Source organism: Aulostomus chinensis, chromosome 3 (genome assembly GCF_037954235.1).
Source record: "Aulostomus chinensis isolate RoL2024-O1b breed Wild chromosome 3, RoL_Achi_v1.0, whole genome shotgun sequence".
In the NCBI taxonomy this organism is placed as follows: domain Eukaryota; kingdom Metazoa; phylum Chordata; class Actinopteri; order Syngnathiformes; family Aulostomidae; genus Aulostomus; species Aulostomus chinensis.
Genome location: NC_141322.1, coordinates 17,190,284 through 17,214,759, shown reverse-complemented (window position 1 = coordinate 17,214,759; position 24,476 = coordinate 17,190,284). Strand labels below are relative to the sequence as shown.

The following is a 24,476-nucleotide window of genomic DNA, read 5'->3' as shown; positions in this document are numbered from 1 at the left end:
CGTATCATCAGGACACGCATCAATATGTGAAGAAAGCCATTAACATATCATCTGACAAACAGCTTTATCTTTGACTCGTCCTGTTATCAACACCTAGTTGGTGGCGTTCACAAACCTGGGCTCGCGGTTCTTGCGGACCAGGCTGACAAAGGTGTCAATCTCAGCAGCAGTGATGTGTTTCTCTAGCAGCTTGCGGTTGTTATGGAGCAGAGCTGTGATGGTGTCCTCCGCCAGCACATCGTAACCAATCTGTTTCTGCATGAAGCGAAACTGTTTGGCGATGTACTCCTGTGGGGGAGACAGAGAGTCTGAATGTACACAAAGTAAAACATATCATTAACATGGCTCCATTATCGCGGCATGTTTTTTCCCCTCATGCAGAGAGCTTCATCGTGTTTAATCTATATGCATTACCTATGGAGGCGGATGTATTTTGTTTTGTTGGAAAAAATCCAAGCCTCCATTTGTCTGATGAAAAACAGACATCTCATGTCATCCAAAGGAATGATTCCATCAAACTCTATGGGAAAGCCACTGTTCTTAGGAAAAGGGGATGATTGTTTTCACATTTCAAGGATTTGTTCTAGCATGAGACCATGACTGCAGCGCTGCATATTTGTACGAGCAGAAAATCTGATAAAAGGAGCTCGGCAGCTGAATGTTGCATAATGATCAAGACAATTGATATCAGATCTCTGATTCAAGGCAGCTTTTGTTCAGATAATCACATCAGAGCTGCTTCAGAGAAAAAGCCAGTATCAGTAATTTATTAGATTAAATTAAGAAGCAGAATTACCGCCTCACAGTTGTGTCTACGCCAACCAGTCCAGTAGTTCACTTCCACGGTTGTTCAGACTCACAGACTTACAGTGTTTGTAACTCAGACTCCTAATTAATTTCGCATGTATGGAAACGGTGAGCAACAGGCCTTCTCTTATTTCAGGGGAGTACTGAGGACTGATAGAGACTTTCTCACATGGTTCAGTAGAAATCACTTAACATCAGTGAAACAATGCGCTTGTTATAGGGCAGTAGTCTCCTTCTGGCCTGGTTGTTACACTCTCATTCGACCAGGATCTCAATTGCGGTGTTAATTATATGAGGACAAAAGCAGGGTTAATTCTGGCGGGGTGGAGATGGGCTAACAGGGCTGTGTAATGGAGGCTGGTGACTGAATCACGCCACAACCACCGAGCATCAAAACCTGTTCAAATCTTCGGTGACAACTTTGGGTACGAAGGAATAATTTCCTCAGGTTGTGCCGCAGTTTCTCTGCCTCTGCTGTTTCTCTAGGGGCGGGGCAACGCCTCCATACACACACGGAGCAGAGTGGCCATGGTGAGTTGACAAAACTGCACTCATCGCTTCAGTTTTTATTAAATTTTTTTTACAAGTTTGGTCAAGCAAGCTTGTCTTCGGTTGTTTGTTGTTGACCACCTGAGGAACAGTGGGACTCCTGTCCTGGTTGGCGTTACAGGGGAGGATGTGAGAAGAGTCAGCTACTACTCTACTCAAAAAAACAAAAATAAGAACCAGGCAATTTTTCCTGAGAAAACTTGGATTCTTCAGCATGTGCGTGTACTCTTTCCGATCTTCTAGCAGTCTGCAGTAGAATACATTCTTACATTTTTTTTTTACTTTGCTGAACAAAATTAAAATCCTGTTATGAGACATGTTCTCTGAATGTCATACTTACCATGAGAATTTGGGCATTATAGAGTGACCTTGACCTTTGACCACCAATATCACATGATCATCTTAGAGTCCAAGAGAATATTTGTACCAAATTTTAATAAATCTACGAAGCAACTTGGGTGGAGTAAAAATCCATTTTCCTCCCAAAAATTCTCTTCCCATGTGCCTACAAATTATTCCAATTGTGGGAAAAAAGTATCTCATCATCCCTTGGCCTCTGATTTATATCTTGCATCTTCAAATTAATAAAACATAGGGAACAACTTCACGACTTCAAAATATCTATATTTCTGTCCATGGCCACCCCAGGGCAACATAGAGATCCGTTCAGGTTCCTAGTGAGACATCACGTTCACAAGAATAGGACAGGTAACACAAAAGTGTCTCTGGCCACAACTGTCCCTGGAACAGAGGCGTAAGACATGGCAAGCTGCAGGTACACAAGTTACACAAGGTAACTCATCCTAAAGCAGACTTGACACGCTGTACCTGGTTCTTGCGGTAGTCCTGCTGAGAGTGACGCAAAACCCGGTAGCAAAGACGGCAGATGTGCCTGAAGGGCGCATGACGCTGGTCTGCCAGTTCCTCCAGTCTCAGCATGGGCCCGTCCCCGCTGTCTGTGAAGGGGGCCTGTAGTAGCTTGAAGATCTGAGCACAGGGATAACATTACGACTATAACGTCATCATAAACATTGTGTTTGGACATAAATGAATCCTGGCAACTGTGCAACAGCCTCCCATTCACACGTTTCTACTGCGGTCACACCTGCTTGAGAATATTCTGCTCTCTCATGAGTTTCTGCCTCTCTCTGTTCGGTTTGTTGACCATGATCTCCAGAACATCCTGTCCATTGTTGGGGATGTCAACAACAAAGAACACTAGATCTTCCAGAAGCTTCGTAACCGCTCTGGTTGTCCATGCATGAAAAAAGACACCAAGAAATAAGACAAGGATGTAGTTTCAATTCTGTCCTGCAATGTATTTGCATATTATCATGGACTGTATACCTCCTCTCATTCTGAGTGATTGTGCCTTTTTCCAGCTTTCCAGCGATAGAAGCCAGAACTTTACTGGCATCGTTGGCAAAGTCAAGGTCTCTGACTTCAGCCGGGGAGACGGGCACAATCGCAAAAGCCTCTTTGTCCTCTTTCAGAGCAGAGGTGCCAATCTGTGACGTGAAAAGAAATTAGATTTGACAGATTTCTATACTCGCTTACAATGATGCACTAGTTCCATACTAAGAACTGTCACTTACGCGCAGCATGACAGGTTTCTCCTCCTCCTTGTCAATCGGTTGGTTGGTGCTGTGAACCCATGTGTTGGTACACAAGTGTCTGAGGCGCACGTACGAGTTCCTGAAAACACAATTTAATATTTGGATTTGTTATTGCATTTTACTTTAGCAAACACAAATAATGGACAGAAGCATCTGGAACCTTTTTATGTTGGGTGTACTGACACAAACTTCAAGTCGCAAACTTGGCGTCCTCTACCAAAGTCACACTGTCCCCCAATCTATGGATGTTACAAAGTGATGTAATAGGCACTTTTTCTGAGACAGGACAAAGAAACGAGGTCAGATCTTCAGGCACGCACGAAGCATGGCAGCCTTTACTTTATAAAGCTCTAGAAAGTTCTACATGCTCCTTTAAATCAGTCCCATCCACATGGATTTACAAAAACGCACGCTGGAGTGACATTGACTAGCTTCTAGTCAAACACACACGATGTTGTATTGAACATGTTTCACTAGAAATTCATTTCAAACACATCCAAGTCTCAAACAGGCATCAAGCAGTTTCCCTCTCATGTCATCAAGCTTTTAAGACGTTGACAGGAGTCACACCCAGAGATGCAGGGTGTCATCACATGACTTGAGTTGCAAATCTGAGCACTTAAGACTTCCTGGTTGGACGCAGTAAAGATTTGACTTTGAATTCATGACATGAGACGACACACATTTGTGAGAGATGACACAAAATGCCTTTACCTTTAAATAAATATTTGAATTTTCGACATACTGCGAAGGTACACTTCATTTCTGAAACAGAATTGGTTGATTACTATTAAACTCTAAACCTGGCAAATTACCCATGATGCAGTTGACGAGTAACGAGACCAGTACAGGAAGAAGCTGGCATGGAAGAGGCTGCTCAAAAACCCTCCCAAAAAATGAAAAGAAAACTGTATTCATGAATTGTGTTGTCAATGAAGGTAGTATGACACACCATGACCACCACATCATCCAACCTGATGTGAAACTAAAAAACACCACAAAAAAAGTTGAGTAAGCAACTGTATTTTTTGTTAATTTATTTGTTGGTCAAACATAACAAAGGAAGTTGACGTTTTATTATTTTAGCTACAGAAAGCTGGAATTGATTATGAATTTTACTAAAAAGTAAAGTTGTGAAACAATGTGACTGGATCTGTTTGACTCATGGCAGTGAGCTCAGTCTGACTTGTACACGTCCGGCTTCCTCCCACCTCTGGTCCTATCTGCCATGTCTGAGACACATTCAGGCTGCCTACCTTGGTACGAGTGAGTCCCCCCCTCTTAATGTGGTGGGGTCCAGCTCAAATATGGACGAGATGTCATTTCCATCAGGGACGGACACAAGAGTGTACATGACTTTATCCTGTACGTTTCTCAAACGGGCCCGCAACACTTCTTGCTCCGAGTCCAGCTGCAGGGAAAGGTCAAAACACAGTCACTAAAAACACACACACAGATATCAGCAAATGACATTATCAAACATTTATGTGTGTGTGTGTGTGTGTGTGTGTGTGTGTGTGTTGTTGTGTGTGTGCGTACTTGATTTTTGCTATCTTTTACGTTTTCTGATATAAACCCTAACCTTATCAGGACCCCTAGTCCTCATGGGGATCAAAGACCGGTCCTACTGCAGCAAAACGGAATTTATGAGATCCTGGTCAAAGTTAGAGTTAAGGTGTTGATTGAAGTAAAGTTGAGGTTGGGGTTATGCATCAATTGGTTAGGATTAGGATTAGGGTTTGGGTTCGGATTGCCACATGAATGTAAATCAATGGAATGTCCTAATAAGGATAGCTACGCAAACCTGTGTGTGTGTGTGTGTGTGTGTGTGTGTGTGTGTGTGTGTCTGTGTGTGTGAATGGACAAACAAGAACCAGATATGTCAATGTAGGAGTTAACCATCACTGTTGGAAGATTTCTGGGAACTGAGTGCAGGCAGTGAAAAAAGAAATACAGAAGATAAAGGGATCTCTGTTCAAAGACCACCTTCCATCACAAAAATCCAATTTACAAAAGTAAATTGAATTTTCCCAGCAGAATGTCAATTCATTTAACTGATGCTATGTACCAGAAAAGACTAAAGCTAATTAAACTAATCAGTCCAAGCTTTGAAAACAATTCTACACCAGAAAGAGTTAAGTATGAATACTTAAATCATGTTTTTATTGCAACTTTATCTGATCATTACAATCAAATGGGGGCTAGTCTCTCTTACTAGACTTCAACTCCTTCAGCTCCGTTTTACAGTTGTTTTGTCGTTATTTTTATATGGTAACAATGAGTTTGCGATCATGGGCAGACACCAGTTGGGAGCCGCTTCACTAAATTCACCCTGACAGCCTTGTCCGGTTCACTTGTAGTGAAGCGCCATGACACGACGATGCATTAGCGGTGGGAGACTGCCATCTGCTGGTCACTTGTCTTATTGGAAATACCTGCTCACCCAGCAAAGTTTGTTAAATGGCAAGTTTAACCCAAAGTTAGGACAGTTCAGTCAGCTAGTTGACAGGTTACAGAGCTAAAACATAAATATTGCCATTATTAGCAGTTAATACATCTTGGCTTTAGAACTGGAGTTAAAATGTTGTTTAAATTTTTTACTGAAGTACTCTACTGAAATACAGTGAGGACATATCTGTACTGAGTGTTTATATTTAAGGAAACATTTTTCTTTCATTCCTCTACATTTCAAAGGAAATATCATACTTTTCACTCCACTACATTTATCTGAACTCATTTTATACTGGGAACTTGTAAGAGAGAGATTTTGGATTTAAAACCGGTGCAACCTGAGAAGATGGTGTACTTCCCAAGACCTGCCAGACCTGTGAGACAAGTGAAGTGACAAGTGGAACACACACGCCACTTTAACATGACCTTCAGAGGTCAGTGGTCCCGAGCCAAGAATACACAAAAATCATGTATTGTGTACTTTTGACTGTGATACTTAAGTTTGAATTGAGACTTTTAGTGGAGTACTATTTTATCTAGGTATGTCTACTTTTAATCACGTACAGGAATTGTGTACTTCTTCCAGCATTGCAGCTGCTATCGTGGCAGTAACACAGCATGAATATGTTGTATCCTCATGATAAATTAATAATTTCAAGATACCAGGATACCGAGATCCATTTCCTAGAAATCACACAGCAGCTGGATATCAGTAAGTGACATTTTACGATAGCCTTAATTCCCATTCTTATGAAGGCATCACGGAGCTGCAGAGTCAGCAAACACCTCTTCTAATTGCACTAAATATGTCAACCGAAGTGTTTTGAAAAATTGCAGATGTCGTTATCTTGACAGAAGTTGCAAGTTTCATCTCATTTACTGTTAATGTTTGCGGATACACCCCATGAAAAAAAAAAAAACCCTCCCTTTCAAGAATAGTTTTTGCTGTAAGCCTAATGTTCTCTGAACACCCAAGAGGAGCCCCACCTCCACACCCACCCACCCACACACACACACACACACACACACACAACATAACAGAGCAGTGTGTTGATCAGGGTGCACTTACTGAGGACCGTGACTCCAGACACTCTTCTTCATACTCTGGATTCACCTGAAAAAAAAAAAAGAAAGTGGTTCACACATGGGATAAAAGCTTAAAGTCCCACTAAATTAACACTGTTCCCCATTGTTTAATCGGATTATTTTGTCCAAGTTGTTTATGTCTTGGTTAAATCCACTTTGTAGAAAATAAAGGGTGAATAACTTCGCCTCTTTGTGTGAACATCTCTAACAAAAGTTAAGCAGAAACAGTAACTCTCTAATATTCCAATGCATTCTACTGATATAGAAGTCTTTAGTTACATCTATCGGGATGTAATCCTGCTCAGTACTGACCTCTGCAGCCAGGTAATGTCCAGTGGCCAGGTGTTTGAACCTGAAGAGACTGTTCCAGTATCCCGCTCCCCCTCGACACGGATCATGCTGCACAACCTGATACCAGTACATGTGTTTCGTTACATTTTTTTTTGATGGCATTCAGAAACCAACTCCTTTTTTAATTAAAAAAAAACAACAACAAAAAAACATTCCCACCTCGATCTCCCATAAGGCTTTGCTGCTGGTTGCTGAGGTAGCTGACTGCCGTCCAGTAGTGCGCAGAAAGACGTATTGTTTTTTTCTGTGATCATCACATGTGAGAAATTTCTCCTGCTCTGCATGAAATAACCGTACCACATCCCCCTGGAGACAGAGGAGAGACAATATTCATTACTGTTTGATATATTAAGCGTGGATCTGATTACTAAGGAAGAAAAAAAAAAAAGAAACATGGATTCTTGAGGACCTAGAACATGATAACCACAGAGATGCAGATGAAGCTGTTCCAGTTTATATAGTCAGCACATTTGGTGTCCGGAGACCCTGACAGCACCTTCTAGTGGCATCCGACACTGGTTCAGTGAGGTATAGTGGCACTTACTAAGTTTCTAATGTAAAGTTCAGCTGTTAAATAACAAACACGACATAATCGGACTCTTGCATGTACAGAAGGCCGATAACACTGATCTGAAAACAAACAAAACAACCCGCCCACTCAATTGTGATGAGGAACATTATGCAACAGTCAGAAAATAGACATTTTCATTCAGAGTGTGTAAACTAGTTTTATAAATTGTAGAAACCTCTAAATAACTGAGATGGAGCTCAGTTGAACTGACTTAAATACACTGAAGGAACCTGGAGACGGTAATACTCCCAGTCTTCCCAGACTTTTCAGTCCTTGTACAATGTGCTCATAGTTGTTTTTTTATTCTTTATAAAAATATAAAGATCTGCTTTTTTTTCTCCTTTGGTTGTTGCCGTAAAACAAACCCCTTTTAGGATGATCTCCTGATTGTCGCTCCATTTCATAAACAAGACGATCTTCCAGCTGGTGTTACAGTTGACCGAGTTCACCTGAAACACAAATAAACAATCAGGGTCGGGATGCTAAATCTGCTAGGATGAGAAAACTGCAACACAGCAAAGGTTACAAGGACATTTCAACATTTATCAAAATATTTTCCTTGCTGCCTGCAGGGAGACAAAAATAAAGGATACCTACATTAACATTAGCAACATTCAGAGCACTCTCTGTTTACATGCGCCACTGCCGAGGACAAGAAATAAACACTTAATGATGTCATTGTTAGGAGTGGTGAGAGGGAGGAACTGAAACTAAAAGAATATATACAAGACACTGAATCCATTAAAATGTATATTTCATGTCCTTCCTGGTAGAAGCAGCTACTACATGAACTGTGCTAAACTACTGTTGCCATTTTATTATTTTTTTTCAACATTTATGCAGAGTCATTGAAAAGGGGAAAAAGAAAAAGCATGAGATTGTGCAAAAGATGAAAAAGATTGCGTTGACTTAGTACATCTGTTTAACTGCTGCTGCTGCTGCTGGGCGTCCCTCGTGAAGCCCCTTTGATACAGTAAAACGACAGTTACAGAACAAGAGTTTTGTGGTGTTTTACATCAGCCAGCTAATAACTGAGCAGCAGTTATGGGAAGAAGAAGAAGAAGAAGGAAAAAAAAAAAAAGGAAGTTAAAATTAGCTCCTACAAAGCAAACACGCCCACATATACAAACAAAGGATGCAGCCCAGCCAGACCTCATTGCATCCTGGATTATCCACAAGCTGGTGTGTGCTGGCGTGGAGAGGCTGACCAGCATTCACAGGGTTCAGGACGACTTTGTCACCAATCACCACCTGCAGTCACACACATATCACGGGTCGAGTCAATTTCTATGCATTTGACGAGATGTAAACAAACAGATGTCATGCATTTTACTCCAGAAAAGAGAAAGCAGTGAGAAGGGATGGGACGTCGCATCAGCACATTTCAAGTGCTCACTAGAGATCATAGATTAAAAAGGACCTGCTCTGAATTCTTTTTTAGATTTATTCCAGTTTATTTATTATATCCTTACAATTGTCGGTACTGCTGCGAATCGGAAACGACTGACTGCATTTGCGTTGCAGTGTGCACATCTGTGTCCTCATTTCTTTTCATTGTCTTTATATTTTCATGCTGCACACCTGCACTGCTGTATTTATGTACCTATTTTTAACCTTTTTTGTACCTCTTAATACCTGAAGCGGTGAGAAAAAAATTTTAAATGACAAAATGTGCGATACATATGGTGTTTTGACAAAAATGAAGCTGAATTTGACTTTAATGTAGGAGACACATGAACCCTATTTCTCAAAGAGCTCATCCGTGTCCTGCTGCTCAGGCCTCGTTCCATACCTCAGCTGAGAGGAGCTTAGCAGGGTGGCCTGATCCCTGCCTTGGTTTATTTTGTCCTTGGGTACCAGCCCACAACTTCATGCTGCAGGGAAGAGGACTCGGTGCCAGTAAGAGCTTTGTGATCAGGTAAAATCCAACTGGGTGCTGGCTCAGGTCCATGTAGAGATCAGGTAGATGTCTACCGGGCCCTCACAGTCTGCACCTATGTTCTACACCCTCTAATACCAACCAACCATGAGCCTCTTTTACTAAGTTAGAAGAGTCAAACAGGTTTTGAGTTCTTGGCAATTTGTGGTTTTAATTATTGGCAGTGACAGGGTTCAGGAAACATGGGTAGGAGAAAAGGGGGTATGCCAGGTCCTCAGCCAGAACCAAACCACAGATATTGCTGTTAAGAGTTATGTTACCCTACCACCTCCAAAAGTACAGGTTTTAGCCAAGTTTTAGAACTTTGACCACTTCTTTAACATTCTACTTAGATTAGGTAAGTTAATGACTCACGTAGAGGAGTATTTTTCATCCTCTCATGCCACCATGTGCCCCTTCATCAAGGAACTACATTTAATAGGATTCACATATTCGTCGTAACTAAATGGAGACACACAACTGATTTTCTCTGACTCTGTTTGGTCGTTGCCATGCTCGCCGAATACCATGACTCACACTGTCACCGATGGAGCGTAGTTTGTAGAAGGGCTGGATGTAGAACCAGGAACCTTCATTTCCAGCTGTGTCTAACATCACCCTCATGGCGTTCTTCTCCAACAGCGCGGGAAGACGTTTGTTCACCGTCAGGTATTTGTTGCTCTTCAGATGGAGTAGCTGAGTAAAAATCACATGCAAGCATAAGACACGCAAGAACTAGAGCCGAATGGACAAACAGGGATTATTTCAACAGGTGTTGCAATAGGACCTGAATGGGAATAATCATTTTTCCAAGTTTTGCAATTTTGTTCACACCACACAAACATCTGCTACACCTTGAGAAAATGATTTGTAGGTCGCGGCGTCTGCAGCACCACAACGCTTCATTTATAATACATAATAGTACATTGTGACACAAAATTTGAAGCATCTGTTATTTGGCTGTTGCAATTTGCCAAATAGAGACTGACTGATTATGTAAAATGTGCAGCCTTATGAAGGACGTCGATGAATGAGATGAGAAGGAAGTTTGTATTTATAAACGCTTCAATTTCAGGCGCTGCTAGAAATTAAGAATTATACCCATACAGGTACACGGGGAGGTAACAAATAGACTTTTTTAATGCAGTCACACTTTCGGAAAGTACAACAAATGGATTTAACTTTTGTCGTAGCTCATGTAATGAATGTGCATGTGTTTTAGAGTTTAAATCACAAGTTTTCATCAGGCTCAAATGTCCTTTTAGCAAATAATCTGAGGATTTTTTTTGCGATATAAATTGCCACAGTACTTTTTGGTTAGATCCAGGAATCTGCAACCAATATCTAATAATGCCTCATCGCACAATCTGTACTACTGATATTAAAATGCACTTTTATCAGTAAATATCAAATAACACATGCACAGTATTCACATCAATCTGTTGCCACAGATTCAAATGCCAGATTTACTTAGCGTGGGCCATTTATGAAAACAACAGCCTGTTCCGAGTACTTGTATTCATGCAAGTACTGTCCCCATAACAACCGTCATGTACTAAATTAATGATGTATTTTCCCATTATGACATGTAGGACACATTGACATTCACACTATAAAACAGATATGAGGTCAGATGGGTGCTGTGATGGGCAAAGTGATGTGGTGATGATGTGATTGGATTATAATCTCGGTGTCAAGTCTCGTTCACACGTGCATTCAGCACTGATCTCTAGTGATCTCATTGTAAACAGGCATCGGTTGCACAAGGATTATTTTTTGGCCAATAAATTCATACAGACTGATAGTTCTTTACATCCTACAGTGTGTTTGAATGTTGTGAATTATACAAAATAGACGTGTACTGTATAACTGTGGTTTGATTTTTTTTCTGAAAAAAATAAAAACAAAACATCAATGACAACATAATTCTCATTGCTGCGACTGACACGTTGGCGAAACTTTAAGTCGAGGGCAATCTCAGGTTAATCAAAACCTGCTGCTACATAAATTACTTGGATAAATCCAAAGTGGAAGAGGACAAGTTCAGAAAAACAAACCTGAATAACATTCCCGTACTGAATCACCGTCCCGAGCAGCTTTTTGTTTTCAGAGTCATTCTGCTTCTTCTCCAAGTCTGCTGCATGCTGGGAGGTCAGAGAGAGAGAGAGAGACGAGCAGTTAATCTCCCAGCTGTGCTAGCAGCAATATTGTTCATTATACAATCTATACCCGGGAGCCAGGTTAGAGGTGTTTTAGCTGATTACGCAGCAGCAACAAATTTCTTATCCAGAAATGTACGCTTCATTACAGGGGGTTTAAGCAAAAACTCAGGCTCGCATCTCCATGGAAACATAGGAAAGATTTCGATCTTCTGTTTTATGACTGTGTGGTCAGATAGCAGATTGCTTTAAATGGTATTATTGAAGCAGAATGAGAGAAAGGAGAGTGTAGGGGGGAAAGGTAGGGCCAGCGGGAGTGGAAGGCTTTACTAATGTCTATAAAAGGAATTTAAATTTCTACCTCAGCAAATATACATAATCCCTTTAAAAAACTGGGGTCTAGTGCGCATAACATCTTCAGTAGTGTAAAATTCTTGCGTAGCTTTGCAGCCACTTTCATTTCAAACTAGTAGCCAAAAAAATGAAAATTAAGACTGAAAACATTTCTGCACCCAGCACAACAAACAGTGTACAGGTACATTCAGTTGTCCAAAAAAACCCAAACAAGGACAGCGCCCCCTGGTGGGATTTGAAAGCTCAAGAGGTAGGCGGCAACAAGTCACCAACCACTAAAAAATGACAGTTTAAAAAAAAAAAAAAAAAAGGTTTTTGAATTCTGAATTTTGAAATTCCTCATGACTTTTGGCTGAATATTGTGATTTTCACATAGAAGTGATTTATCATCAATTGCCTGTCAGGATCCGGGCCTGGCTGGCTGCTCACTATGTCCCCGAATTTTCTTACATATGTCGCTTTGCACACGTTTAAGTATCGCTGCACGTCCACATCGCTGTTAATGAAATAAATAATATGGAAGGAAATACTTCGTGTTCTGGGTTTAATAAGAGGTGTGGTTAAAGGTTAACGTTGGACAATCGCTGAAAAGCCAGAGCATCAATGAACCCTACAAACCCTGCACAACTAGGTTATTGTGTTGGTGTTGGGTGGACGGGTTACGGTGTGGCACGTCCACGTCTGAGGTGGTGACTGCTGGGAGGAGAACACGTCGTCACTTCACTTACGTGGAGCTTGTTGAGCAGCACCGTGTCCGTGTTCCCTCCAGGCTTCGCTGCCTTCCAGAACTGCTTCTGAGCTGAGTAGCGGTTCATAGGACACAGTCTGAAGAGGCAGTCTTGAGAGAGAGAGAGAGACGTATGAGAGAGATGTAGAGATGACCACAGAGAGATGAAGGAGGACAGGAGAGGAGCCCCACACACACACACACACACACACACACACACATTTCGATCCAACCCAACAAACAAACAACTTCATCTACTGCAGCTTTTCCCTGTGAAGGTCTTGTTTTATTAATGCTGACAAAATGTGCTATTTTGAGTAACTTAACACAAAATTTGAGCGTGCTGAATGATGTCATGTGCACAGATGGGGGGGGGGGGGGGACATCGATCAAAATTCATCACTTCTAGGCATAAATCAGACGGTGGCAATTCAACTATTATTTTTGCCATCCTTTATCCTGCAGGTAATTTTCATTAGATTAAATAATGAAAATGTCAACAAATCCTGAAAAATGCTCATGACATATTCACACAGACCACAGCGACGTTCAAATAGATTCTTATGGCCTGCCGACAATACAGTGCCCTCTTCCTTTTATCATGATGGACAACAACAACAACAACAACAACAAAAAGCATCAGATCCTGATATTTAAGAGTCTGGAACCTTGAAAAAAAAAAAAAAGACCAAAGGAAAAAAATATCCATCATTAAAATATATGACTTGGATTTTTTTACATTTTTTTATTATCTTTCCCAGCTCTAATGGACACACACACACACACACACACACACACACAAACACACCTAACAAGGCTAGAGTTGATATAATAATAGAAAACAAAAATGGAGCAGAAACGTGATCATTACGTTTCCTTCCGGACGTTGGGTGGACATGAAATAGTACATAAAATAAAACAGCCGGCTCAAATTAACTGATCACATCTGATACATTTAGCGATGCTTCCAAAGTGATGTATTTGGATTTAAACCGACATAAAACCATCTCTTTTTTGCTGACACTTTAACAACAATGCGCGTGTGCGTGTGCGAGTGTGCGTGTGCACGCTTTCACTTCAAATGCATCACACCTCTGAGATCAAAGGGCTTTTGTCTGTTTCAGGGAAGAGAAGGGATAAGCTAGCCAGCATTGCCCCGATAGATGAACATGACAGTGTGTGAGTGTGTGTGTGTGTGTGTTGTTGTGACAAAGCTGAGATGATGCTGTCATCAATAAACTCTGTGTGATTGATTTCCATAGATACGGTAGATAGAAACTGGCCGGAGGCGGCAGAGGGAGAGGAACTTCAATTTGCATGTGGACACAGTTCCTCTTCAGTCCCAGTCGAGTTCCTCTGTAGCGAACGGCGCTCACTGGTTAGGAGTTTCAAATCTAACCAGTTGAGAATCATTTGAATAGCAGACTAAATCCCCTCCCTCTGAGTCCTGGCTTTCCTCTGACTTTACCTCATCAAAATCAAAGAAATGAAATGAGGAGAGAAAAAAAGGAATCCGTCCATCCTTCCTCATTCTCTCTCCCTCACTCCTTCTCCTCCAGCTATAGCCCCTGTAACATGACCAAATAAGGCCAGCCTACAGAAGGGGAGTGGGATCACAGAGGGAGAAGAAGAGGGTGGGGATTCCCTATCTATCCCCCCCCCCCCACCCCATCCTCCATATTCTTTCATCCCTCTTTCTGGATTCCTCGAACCATTAGACAGAGAGTTAATGGCCTCTATCTCCCAAATCGTCCTCTCCTCGACTCCCTCTGCTCCATCAGATAAGGTTTACTTTAGTTTGACCCAGAATACTGTTAAAGAAAAACAAAAGAAAAAGGAAGTGACAGAGAAATGAGGAAAGCAGGAAGGGGAGAGTGAAAGAATGTGAGAGAGCACAGAAAGAGGGGAACTGAAGCTCGATAGACAGAATGTGTATTTAAGTGTTTGATTGATTCGGTGACGCTGATAATAAAGTTCTCATGGAAGGTGGGTTCAAACTGGGAGGCACAAGAAGCCCTCAAACTGGGAGCTGCCATGAAATGTTCCACAGATTATTCTCCTCAGTATCACTCCAAACTCGAAGCTTTCAACGTGAGCAAATCTAGTCATGACGACACCTGGGTTTAGAGTTCCCTGCAGGGTCGCGGTGGGGCAGGGGAACTGGTGGGACCAGTCCAGGAGGGCAGAAACCTCCAGGATTCAGTAACATTCTTTCAGTTCAAAATAGTTTTTCACCACTGAAACTACCACCCCGTCATTTTATTTAGCACTCCAGTTTCTATTACAGCAAAGCCTTACCTCACGTGCACTTACAAAAGTAGCTTAAGTAGGATAAACCTACCAAAACCGTATTGAAATTTCCCAAAATTTCTACATTCGTTCGGAATGAGAGCAAAAGCTAAATCCTTGACAGCATGTACAAGTCAAGCAAATTTTAAGGCAAAAAAAAAAAAAAAGAGTAAACATTGCATTGACACGTTGCGTTTGAGCCTTTTGTCTGTGGTTGTAGTTTTTCTGCAGGGAAGCCATCCGGCTAAAAAGTAAGCAGGCGTTCACATGAAGATCCCTTGACTTGCGATGAGCAGAACGGCTCAGCCCGTCAAAACTTTGAGGATGATGTCTGACAGCTTACCGAGCTGCATTACGGGAACTTGCAGTATATCTACTTATTTTAAGTATGTCTCATATTGTCCAACTTTTTTTTTTTTTTTAGAAAAGCCTCATAAATATTCAGGCTGTGTAGCCGAGGAAGATGTTTTATACCCCTAATAATTCCCAGACTGATACCTCTCCACACATTGAATGGACTGCCGTGAAATTGTGACGGGGAGACTGGCGGCGCGTGGAGTGAACGATTCTTGCTCCCGCTCATCGAAAACTGCCACCACGAAGGTCACGCCGCTCAACAACTCATGTCCCTCCATGACTTTAGTTTCCCACCCGCGTAATGATTGGGAAGGTGGCCGCTGCGGCCGCAGTACGGAGACGTGGTGACTGTATTGAGGTGACAAATGCGTTCTTCTCAAAGTGAGTTATTATTTGTATACCTTGCTAATTTAAAGCAAGTGCTGACTAATCTTGCACTCCGGCAACAGTTGAAAGCTCGTTTGATCTGTAAAAAGAAGCTAATCAAGTTGAAGGTTCCCCGTTAACTATAAAAATAAACAGGCTACAACTTATCCTATTACTTTACAACTGATTCAACTGACAGCCGATAATTGCAGATGCCGGTGTTACAATACCTGTTTATAGTTTATATTACTATTTTGGCCATTATGAAAAACACACAGGGTTCCCTCCAGGTACTCCTGCTTCCTCCCACAGTCCCAAGACATCAAGAGGGGACGAGGCTGATTGATACTCTAAATTGACTGTAGGTGTGACTGTGAGTGTGAATGGTTGTCTGTCTCTATGTGTTGGTCCTGAGATGGACTGGCGACCTGTCCAGGGTGAACCCCGCCTCTCACCGCTGAGATAGGCTCCAGCCCCCCGTGACCCTTACAGGATAAGCAGAAGAAAATTGATGGAAAAGCACACATTAAATAGGAAGAGTGCCATTTTTCTTTTATTTCCTAGAAATTTGGAGAGGCCCATTGCTGATTGTGTGCAATGAGCAAAAAGTAAGCAACTAATCCTGATTTGCTTGGCCAAATAAAATAGTAGCTGTATTAAACTTTTTTTTTAAAAAAGTCATTGAGAACACATTCTTACATACAAAGATGGCCAATGGGAATGGACAATATCTGCCGATATTATCATGCATCCTTTCAAACTTGTGCATCAGAGAGCAGAACTGCCAAATTAGTTTGATAAGACAAGAAAAGCAACAGGGTCACGTTGAGTGTGTGAGCTGGATGATGTAGACGGCACAAAACTGTGCTGCTCAACTTGTTAGGTGTAGAACTCACAAAAACCTTTCAATTCTAATTTCTTCCTCAGCTTCTAATCCTTGTCTCCTGTTACACAAAGCTGAAAAACACAGTAACATAGAAGATATCTTCAGTTCTGGAGAGCTGCAGTGGAACAGTGTGTCCGAGGACTTACAGAGACACACGCTGAATATCAAAACTTTTACTTTGGGGAATTTCCTCCATAATCTGGGTGATATAAACTCGGATTAGCTCTTAAAAACATGTCCTATTAGAGATAACGGAAGCAACCGGTCATTTGTTGTTCACCCAAGACAAAACTAACTTCCCTTTACTGACCTTTTCCAGCCTCTCCAAATAGAAAGAAACCAACACACTGTATGCGGTTATTGGAAAAGGAAAGTACTGAAGACAGAACTATTTCTGGTGATTTACTCCCCAACTAGTCTGCAGTGTGTCTCTGACGACAGTAACAGTGATTTGAGCTGGCAAGCACGCAAGTACCGGTATATTTTATCACAGAGAAAATGGCGGTTAATACTTGTACAGCGTGACCGCTGAGGTTTAAACACGTGTAAAACGTATTTAAGGAAGTCAGACATCAAATGCACTGTCTTGACCGGGGGGGGTCACCATCCCACCCCCGATCAACAACCATCAAACTACCTAATCCTGTACTGCACCTTAATTTGTTCTCTGCACTTTAAAATCTCCTTTTGCACCTCTCACTTTTTTCACTTGCATCTTGCACATTTCTATTTTTTTTCTATATTCTTACTGTTCTTACGTTGTTTATTGTTTATTTTATTCATTGTATCTTTTATTTGTATCTGCATTCTGTGGTGCATGGTGGCTCTGGAAGAGCGCTCTTTTTAACTATTTTCACTGTACCCCCCCTGCACAGCAACAATAAAAGATTCTGATTCTGATTCAAATTAGATGACAGACATGTAGATATAGAGTCAAAACGAGGAGACGCTGCTGCGGTGTTCACATGCAAAATGGAGACATACAACCAATGAAAAACAAGCACACACACACAAAAAAAAGAATTTTACTTATGTTTCGGACTAAAAGATTATCTTCCACTTCTCATTGCTACCTTCTGCCTGGCCTTAATACTCAAACATTAACATGCAACAGCTAATATCAGGAATCAGAAATTCTCCAGGGGGAATCGTTCACATTGCAGGTGCTCCCATTCAAGTGCAGAAATGCAAATTACACAGCGTTGCTACAGCGCGTACACACTGAATACGCCTTGTGCTGACTGCTGTTGATCCATGCAGCGGGTGCACTTGCACTCCTGATGTCCTAGCATATCCCTGCAGGCTGCTGGAGTGAAAGTGTGACTGCATGAAGGTTGCTTTTGTTTACATTTGGAGGAAATGTTAAGCATACCTCAGCAGTGACAGTAAAAGACCCAGTGGACAGGGTTAATCTGGCCCTGTGCCCTTTGGTGTCCTCTGAGGAGGAATACTGCTGCACAACCGTGTTCCTTTCCAACAGCTGTGAAGCTTTCCAAATGAGGAGGGACAGAGGAGAGTTGGTTCTGCCAGAGGACATGCAGAGGACTCAAATTAGAAGTTCCCAAAGATGTTGGGGGGGGGGGGGGGTATGCAGATAAGTGCACATAGCCAGACTGTGTTTATAGATGCTTCAGCTGAGAGAAGCCATCTTGTTTGGTTTAAGTGTGTAAACTGGAAAAGTATGAATACCAAAAAAAAGCTTCTTTTATTTCCCCTGTGTGGTTCAATTCATCATAAGACATCTTAACAAAAGACATTAGACAACAAGGTTAGAAAATCGTACCTTGAGACTCATGTTTGCTGTGAAAAAAGGTCGATTGACTTGTCAAGGGTTCCAAAAGGTGTCTCGTTACACAAATTGGAAAAAAAAACTACAAATACTACACAGCGGTTGTACGCCGCTGCAATTTTTGCCTGTCCCAGTGACCTTGACCTTTGACCTCCAAAGACTTTTCAGTTTGTCCTCAAGTCCCAGAGGACATTTGTGGCAAATTTAGAGAAATCTCCTCAGTGCATACATTGACGTGATATGATAGGTTCTAATATTTGCCTTTACCCAATCAGCCATTTTGTCCACATTACTGTCAATAGTATACTGTATGTTAATAATTTCTCATTCCTTCACTAATGTCACAATGTTTTTATTGAAATATTTGGTCAAAAGTACTGCGATGCTTGATTTCGTCCATCTTTGACTCAGCTTTACCTCCATCAGGCGTTGTTTCCTTTACGATCTTACAGTATTTGGACGCTTGTCTCTACCTTCTGGTCAACATCAGTCGTCTCACAGTGACATGAAGGCCTCTTCTGATCGGGACCAGCTGACATGGAGGTTACCAGAGCCATTTAACCCCACCTCTAATATATGTGCAGGTCAGTGTGTTGCAGAGACACAGAACCAGCCTCAGACTTGACCAGGATTTGTTTGATGAATTGAAAAGCAGTTCAGTTAAAAATAAAAAAATAATAAAAAAAATTCAGACAAATATCTGTATATCTGCGGGGTAACGAACACCTACAGTAAAAGTACAAACTGGCTTTCTAGGTTCTACAACAGGCCAGAGCAGGGCTTTTTCTGTACCTTGTGATGAGTTAATAGCCAGACAACGGAAAAGGAAGTGTGGGAGGATGGAAGATTAAAGGAGGATAAGTGATTAGTGGAAGCTTTCTGTATAAGTGAGCCGATAGAACAGCTCCGATCACGTGTTTGCTGCCAAAAATAATGATGCTAACAACTTTAATGACTGCATCAGGCAAAACCACACCAGTGGCGGGTGCAGCTGAACAGCGATGCTACAAGATCCAGCAGACACAGAGCAATGTGATGACCGCCCATCCAATCTGCAAGTATAAATGCTACAATTATGATCCCCATGAAGGTCAATGAGAGGCTATGAGTGGTTAGAACACACATAGCAACAGAGATCAAGAGAGACTCATCTTCCATGTTGCTGCAGCAGTGGAGATGTCAGTCGGCAGACTGTGTTTATCATGCTGACAGCGATGGTGTCCAGAGGCAGATAACCTGTCCTGGGACACCGGAGACCCACTGAACCCCTAAACGGACGGCCCACTGCTCACATTAAAGCTTTCTGCACCCCAAACACGATCGGACCTTCTGTCTTCTCTAGAGCCAGCAGAGCGCATTCCAGATGAGAGCGACTAAACGTCAAACAGCTTTGAGATGAAAACGAAAAGATGAAACTAACGTAACAAGAGTAGACGTTTTGCAGTGGTCCATAGATCATTGAAAGATGATTGGATTTATACACAGACAACTCTCGTTTCCAAGTCCAAATTTCTCTTAAAATATAGGCTACACTGTGTCAGGTGTAATAAAATAAAGTCTTGAATACATCTGAGTAGGGAATCTGCTTAAGATCATGCTTCACAGTCACAAGCTCAGTATAACCTCACCTTACTCCTGGCAAGACAGAGCTCATAGAAAGAGAATAAAACTCAAACATATCCATATTTTTATGCTAATCAGCTGATCACAATCATGCGGTATGATTGAATGCTTTAAGACAGTTTTATTCATTTCTGTTTCCAAGGTCACGACAGGGCCGATACGAAAACTGCTCTGACTTTAGGAGTAATCTAACACATTTGCACAACTCTCCATCTATCAATCAGGATCTTCCTTAAAGCCCAGACGTCAATCAGTTATTTATATAAAATGTGGCCATGACAAAATGAAAGTTGTACTACACAAGACATAAATACACGAATACACTCCACACAATGTTGGCCAGGCAATTCCCCAGAGAGAGCCTGAGAACCAAGGGTCACGAGTTCTACTTCCTGTATGGAAGCTAATAATAGCACGTTCCCCCAAAGAGCCATTTCAAAGATTCTGTTTGGAAAGCAGCATTTTTAAGTGTTTTCTATCACATCATCAGTGCTGAGTTTCTACATCTGCCACTGCAGACACGGATGAGGCGCGCCAGTAACAATGCACAAATGTAGGCACATACACGAGTGGATAAGCATGCAAGTTCACACAGACACACACACAACTTTAACAATGTCAAAGGCATCCGTATTTGAAGTTCAGGAGGCAGAGATATTGTGGCTGTCACCAAAGAAACACAGCATAACACATTCAGCAGCGTCTCTCACAGTATAAACAGACAGAGGTTAGTGGGATGATGTCAGGCCTCAGGGAGGGAGTCGCCTCTTACCTCTGAACTTCTTTGGAGGGTTGTTTAGGTCGCCCGCATCAGGCTGGACGACACAGCGATCATCCACCAAGCTGTGGTTATGAAAGGATATGAATATTACTCATCTGGAATCCAGACAAATGTACTTTGTATATCTTCATTCTTGAATAAGAACAGTCGTTGATGTGGCACTCATGTTTTCACAAAGAAATAGGAGAGAAACATTGATCATCTTCATTGTTTATTCTAAAGCTGAGAACAGTAACGGCAGTAAATTAAATAACAATCATACTAAATCAATTTTGAAATCGTGTTTTTCCGAGCATCAGCAGCCTCCGCTGATGTAACTTTTAAATAACAGGACGCTGATGCATTCAAATTTGCTGATCGGAAATTAGCAGAGTGCCACACCGTTAGTAACATGATTTGAAGTGAATCAACTGATCTGACAAGACTGGGACAGAGAGAAACTGGAACATGATACACAATGAGCTGAAAAGAAAGGGGATCAAGGATGATACCCTTCATGTCCATCTTCATCAGCAGCTGTGTGCGGTTAACTGCTAGTTCTACGCTGATCGGGAGACAAGCAGTACATGAGCAGTTTTTCTTTACTTAGCTTCTATACGTCCCTCTTTTTTACTGAATTAATACTGCAGTAACATTCTGTGTGCCCCCTCCCCCATCCTCCAAAAACATCATGTCAGGGGCTCAGCTGCTTGGCATCTTTCAACACCTTCACTGAATCCCAACAGGGCAACAAATCCATTTCAAGGTCCACATCATCATCCCCAAAGCCCTCAATAATTTAGCTCCAACCCCCCATATCTGACAAACCATCTGCACCCCCCACACCACCACCACCACACACAACCCACCCTCCATTTGAATGAGCTGATGCCAAATTCTTGAGCCCCATCACTAGGATCAAGCTCCAAGCCCTGGGGGACAAAGCAATGACCATTACTGTCCCAACCCTGTGGAACTCCATTCCCTCACCCATCACAAACTCACTCCCTGAATTCAAAACAAACTGTGACTCGCTCTGGCTTCCCTAACCTGACATAAACACTCCTCTCCTTCCTTTTTATATTCGTTTTTTGTTGTTTTTTGTTGGGTTTTTTGCAGCTGTTAGACATTTTAAGTCAACTTCTAATTCAACTAGCAGCTGAATGTTGACCATCGCTGTAATTGTACGATTCTTTTGCGTTCGTAAATGTAATCAATTTATATCTCAAAGCGTCCTTCAGTAAAACTAACAAAACATATTCATCATCACAAATGATTGCTGTACTGAGAATTCCATCCTTGCTTCTAGTACCTGAATGCATCACTAACAGGGCTTTATAGTATTTGATCACAAGTCTACATTCCATCAAATCAATACATTTTTTTCACTTCTCTTAAGATGCTGCTTTAAGCAAAAGATAAAAAAAATAGGGACAACAATAAACAGCAAGCTAAGCTTACCAAATGTGAAAGTTAAGAGCTTCAAAATACCACCAGCGCCATTTAGATATTGCTTATGACTAATACATCTTTATATATAATAAATATCTGGACACAATGAATGTCACACCTATAGTATGTCTCTGTGTGTGATACATGACAGCTTTGGTCTGTTTTAATAAACACACAATAAAGATATCTGTTTAATCCTATTCTCACTGACAGTTTTCACATAGTTGCAGAGCATTTAGTCCACACAATAATGAAATAATTGCAGAGAGGTTGACCTGTGGGCAAACTGGAATTTCTGGGGACAAATTTAGCTTTTACTGGCTTAGAATAACACTTGTCTGGAAACAGGCCAAATCCCACATCCATTTGAACGCCATTTGAGGCTTTTTGCAGGGAATGTCTACAGTTGTCCAAACAGACTCGTCCAGTCTGTGCACTTCAAGGGACAAAGCTGCACGCTGAAGATTAAAAAGTGTGACTTATTCATAGAGTGTGAAGAAAAGAATTACGGTTTCAACCTTCTATGCACCGCCACTGAACAGGAGCTAAAGACAATGTTGAAAGAGTTGCATCTCCTTTCAGTATGGTTTCTTTCTCCCGGGGCAGATGATCTGAAGAATGCGTCCGAGTTGGTGGTTAAGCGTGGAGAGGATCGCTTCAGGCCAAAACTGGCATGACAATGCCTGTTTGCATGTGTGTGTGAGTGTGTTTTTGTGTGTGTTTGTGTTGACGTGGGTAGTGCTGGAACTCTGGAAAGGCCACAATATCTCCATAGTGACTCAGTCTTTGGTATAGGTCATTCTGCTTTTCGAGAAGGGGCAGTGGGTACAAGGGGTGGAGTTAGCTCTACTAATGCATATCCTTAATAGCCCTTATTATGATTAGCTTGTATTTTTCTGCCTCTTCTTCTTCCTCCTCTTAAAATGTGTGGTATGCCTTTCACATGCTCACAAATAGCGGTCTTGAGCTAACAAAAGAGTTCTTTCACCACTGCATTTCTACTATTGGACTTGAGAATGCAGAAGGAGCCAGCCACGTATAGTTAGCTCAAAGCTAGTGGCAAACACTAGAGAACGGTCCAAAAATACCTGTTTACAAATGGTTCAGCCACAATAATGCATGGTTTCTTCATTAGCTATACGAGCTATATTAGCTCTATGAAAACCAATCCATAAACACATGGATTTGAGCTATGAGCAAACAAAATATAACCCCTCTCGTCCGCTACTTCGTCAAAGCAGTGCTATCAGCTGACGCATTGGTTTGAATCAACTCGCAGTTTGATGTTTGTTTGTTTAGCTGGATAAAGAAGATGTGGATTACACCTAATGCTGTCCTAAAGAGCTTGTAAAACAATATTTGTGAACGGTTTTGTTGTTGTTAGCCATCAGTCACCATTAGCTTCAAGCTAAATAGAGATAGCTGGCTCCTTCTGCATTCTGGAGTCACAAAGAAGGGGTGCAGCAGTAAAGAAAACACCTTTGTGAGCTGAAGACACCCATCTGTGAGTATTTAAAAGGGAAAACCTACTTTTTGGGTGAAGTATTGATTTCATGGCAGAGCATCAAATCACATAAAAAAAAAAAAAAAGAATTTTACTTCCTGATCATCAGCTCTGTTTATCTGGCATATCGTTTAACTGAAGGCAGAAAACAATGGAAAATTGTTGTTATTGTGTGGGCCACGTGGGCGATTTAGTAGCTTATAAAGACAGCTTTGCTACTGGAATTAGCAAACACCTCGATGTTTCCATTTCTGTCACTGCTCCCCATCGCCACATTCACAACATAAACACTCAATCATTAAGTGTGCATTTGCCTCCCTTCTATTTTCTTTTCTCCCTGCACTGTCAGCTGTGGGGTCGGTTGCAGCCATTTCAAAGTACTCCTACGCCTTTTACAGCTTTGTTGTGTAGGATAAATTGCAGAACAGCATCTGTTTATCTCTCTCTAACAACTACGTTCCATTCTGTCACTGATAGCGGGTACTGATGCCTCTCACACAAGCGTACAAAAAGCCAGAATGCCTGTGCGTGTCTCAAACTTTCTACTGTCCTCACCATTCCTGGTGTGATTTCCCTCGGCTCCCAGAGGAACAGGAGTGTGAAGTGCTCCCACACAACTAATGTTCAGCCAGTGAACAGACTTACCCTAAGGTGCTGATGAAACCGTTGGTGGAACCCTCTGCATACAGGGAGCAGATGTCCCCAATGTGGAGGAAGCTGGACATCTTATCCGACATGTTTGACACACACACTAAGGAACACTTACACACACACAAAAAAAGAGAGGAGTAAAAAAAAATGAGTGTTCACTTGACGTAGAAAGCTCTCAGGTTGCGTTCCCAGTATTTAACGTGTTATCAT

General features: G+C 41.7%; 1 protein-coding gene across 8 annotated transcripts in view; it reads right to left on the bottom strand.

Annotated features, from left to right (window-relative positions):
- Positions 1–24,476, bottom strand: part of LOC147267944 (inositol 1,4,5-trisphosphate-gated calcium channel ITPR1) — a 76,724-nt gene that overhangs the window by 50,362 nt on the left and 1,886 nt on the right. For 7 of the 8 annotated variants that reach the window (XM_086199122.1, XM_086199123.1, XM_086199127.1 and 4 more), the window contains exons 2-17: positions 24,261–24,376; positions 20,672–20,742; positions 12,591–12,700; positions 11,407–11,493; positions 9,887–10,045; positions 8,584–8,682; positions 7,797–7,880; positions 7,020–7,166; positions 6,822–6,917; positions 6,493–6,537; positions 4,229–4,383; positions 2,952–3,051; positions 2,704–2,864; positions 2,462–2,603; positions 2,185–2,343; positions 116–288 (exon numbers count right to left, since the gene is read on the bottom strand). In XM_086199122.1, coding sequence (XP_086055248.1) covers positions 116–288; positions 2,185–2,343; positions 2,462–2,603; positions 2,704–2,864; positions 2,952–3,051; positions 4,229–4,383; positions 6,493–6,537; positions 6,822–6,917; positions 7,020–7,166; positions 7,797–7,880; positions 8,584–8,682; positions 9,887–10,045; positions 11,407–11,493; positions 12,591–12,700; positions 20,672–20,742; positions 24,261–24,352 — 1,880 coding nt within the window. In that variant the 5' untranslated portion in view covers positions 24,353–24,376. The remainder of the gene's footprint in view (positions 1–115; positions 289–2,184; positions 2,344–2,461; positions 2,604–2,703; positions 2,865–2,951; positions 3,052–4,228; positions 4,384–6,492; positions 6,538–6,821; positions 6,918–7,019; positions 7,167–7,796; positions 7,881–8,583; positions 8,683–9,886; positions 10,046–11,406; positions 11,494–12,590; positions 12,701–20,671; positions 20,743–24,260; positions 24,377–24,476) is intronic. The other variant, XM_086199130.1, reaches the window with a different exon arrangement.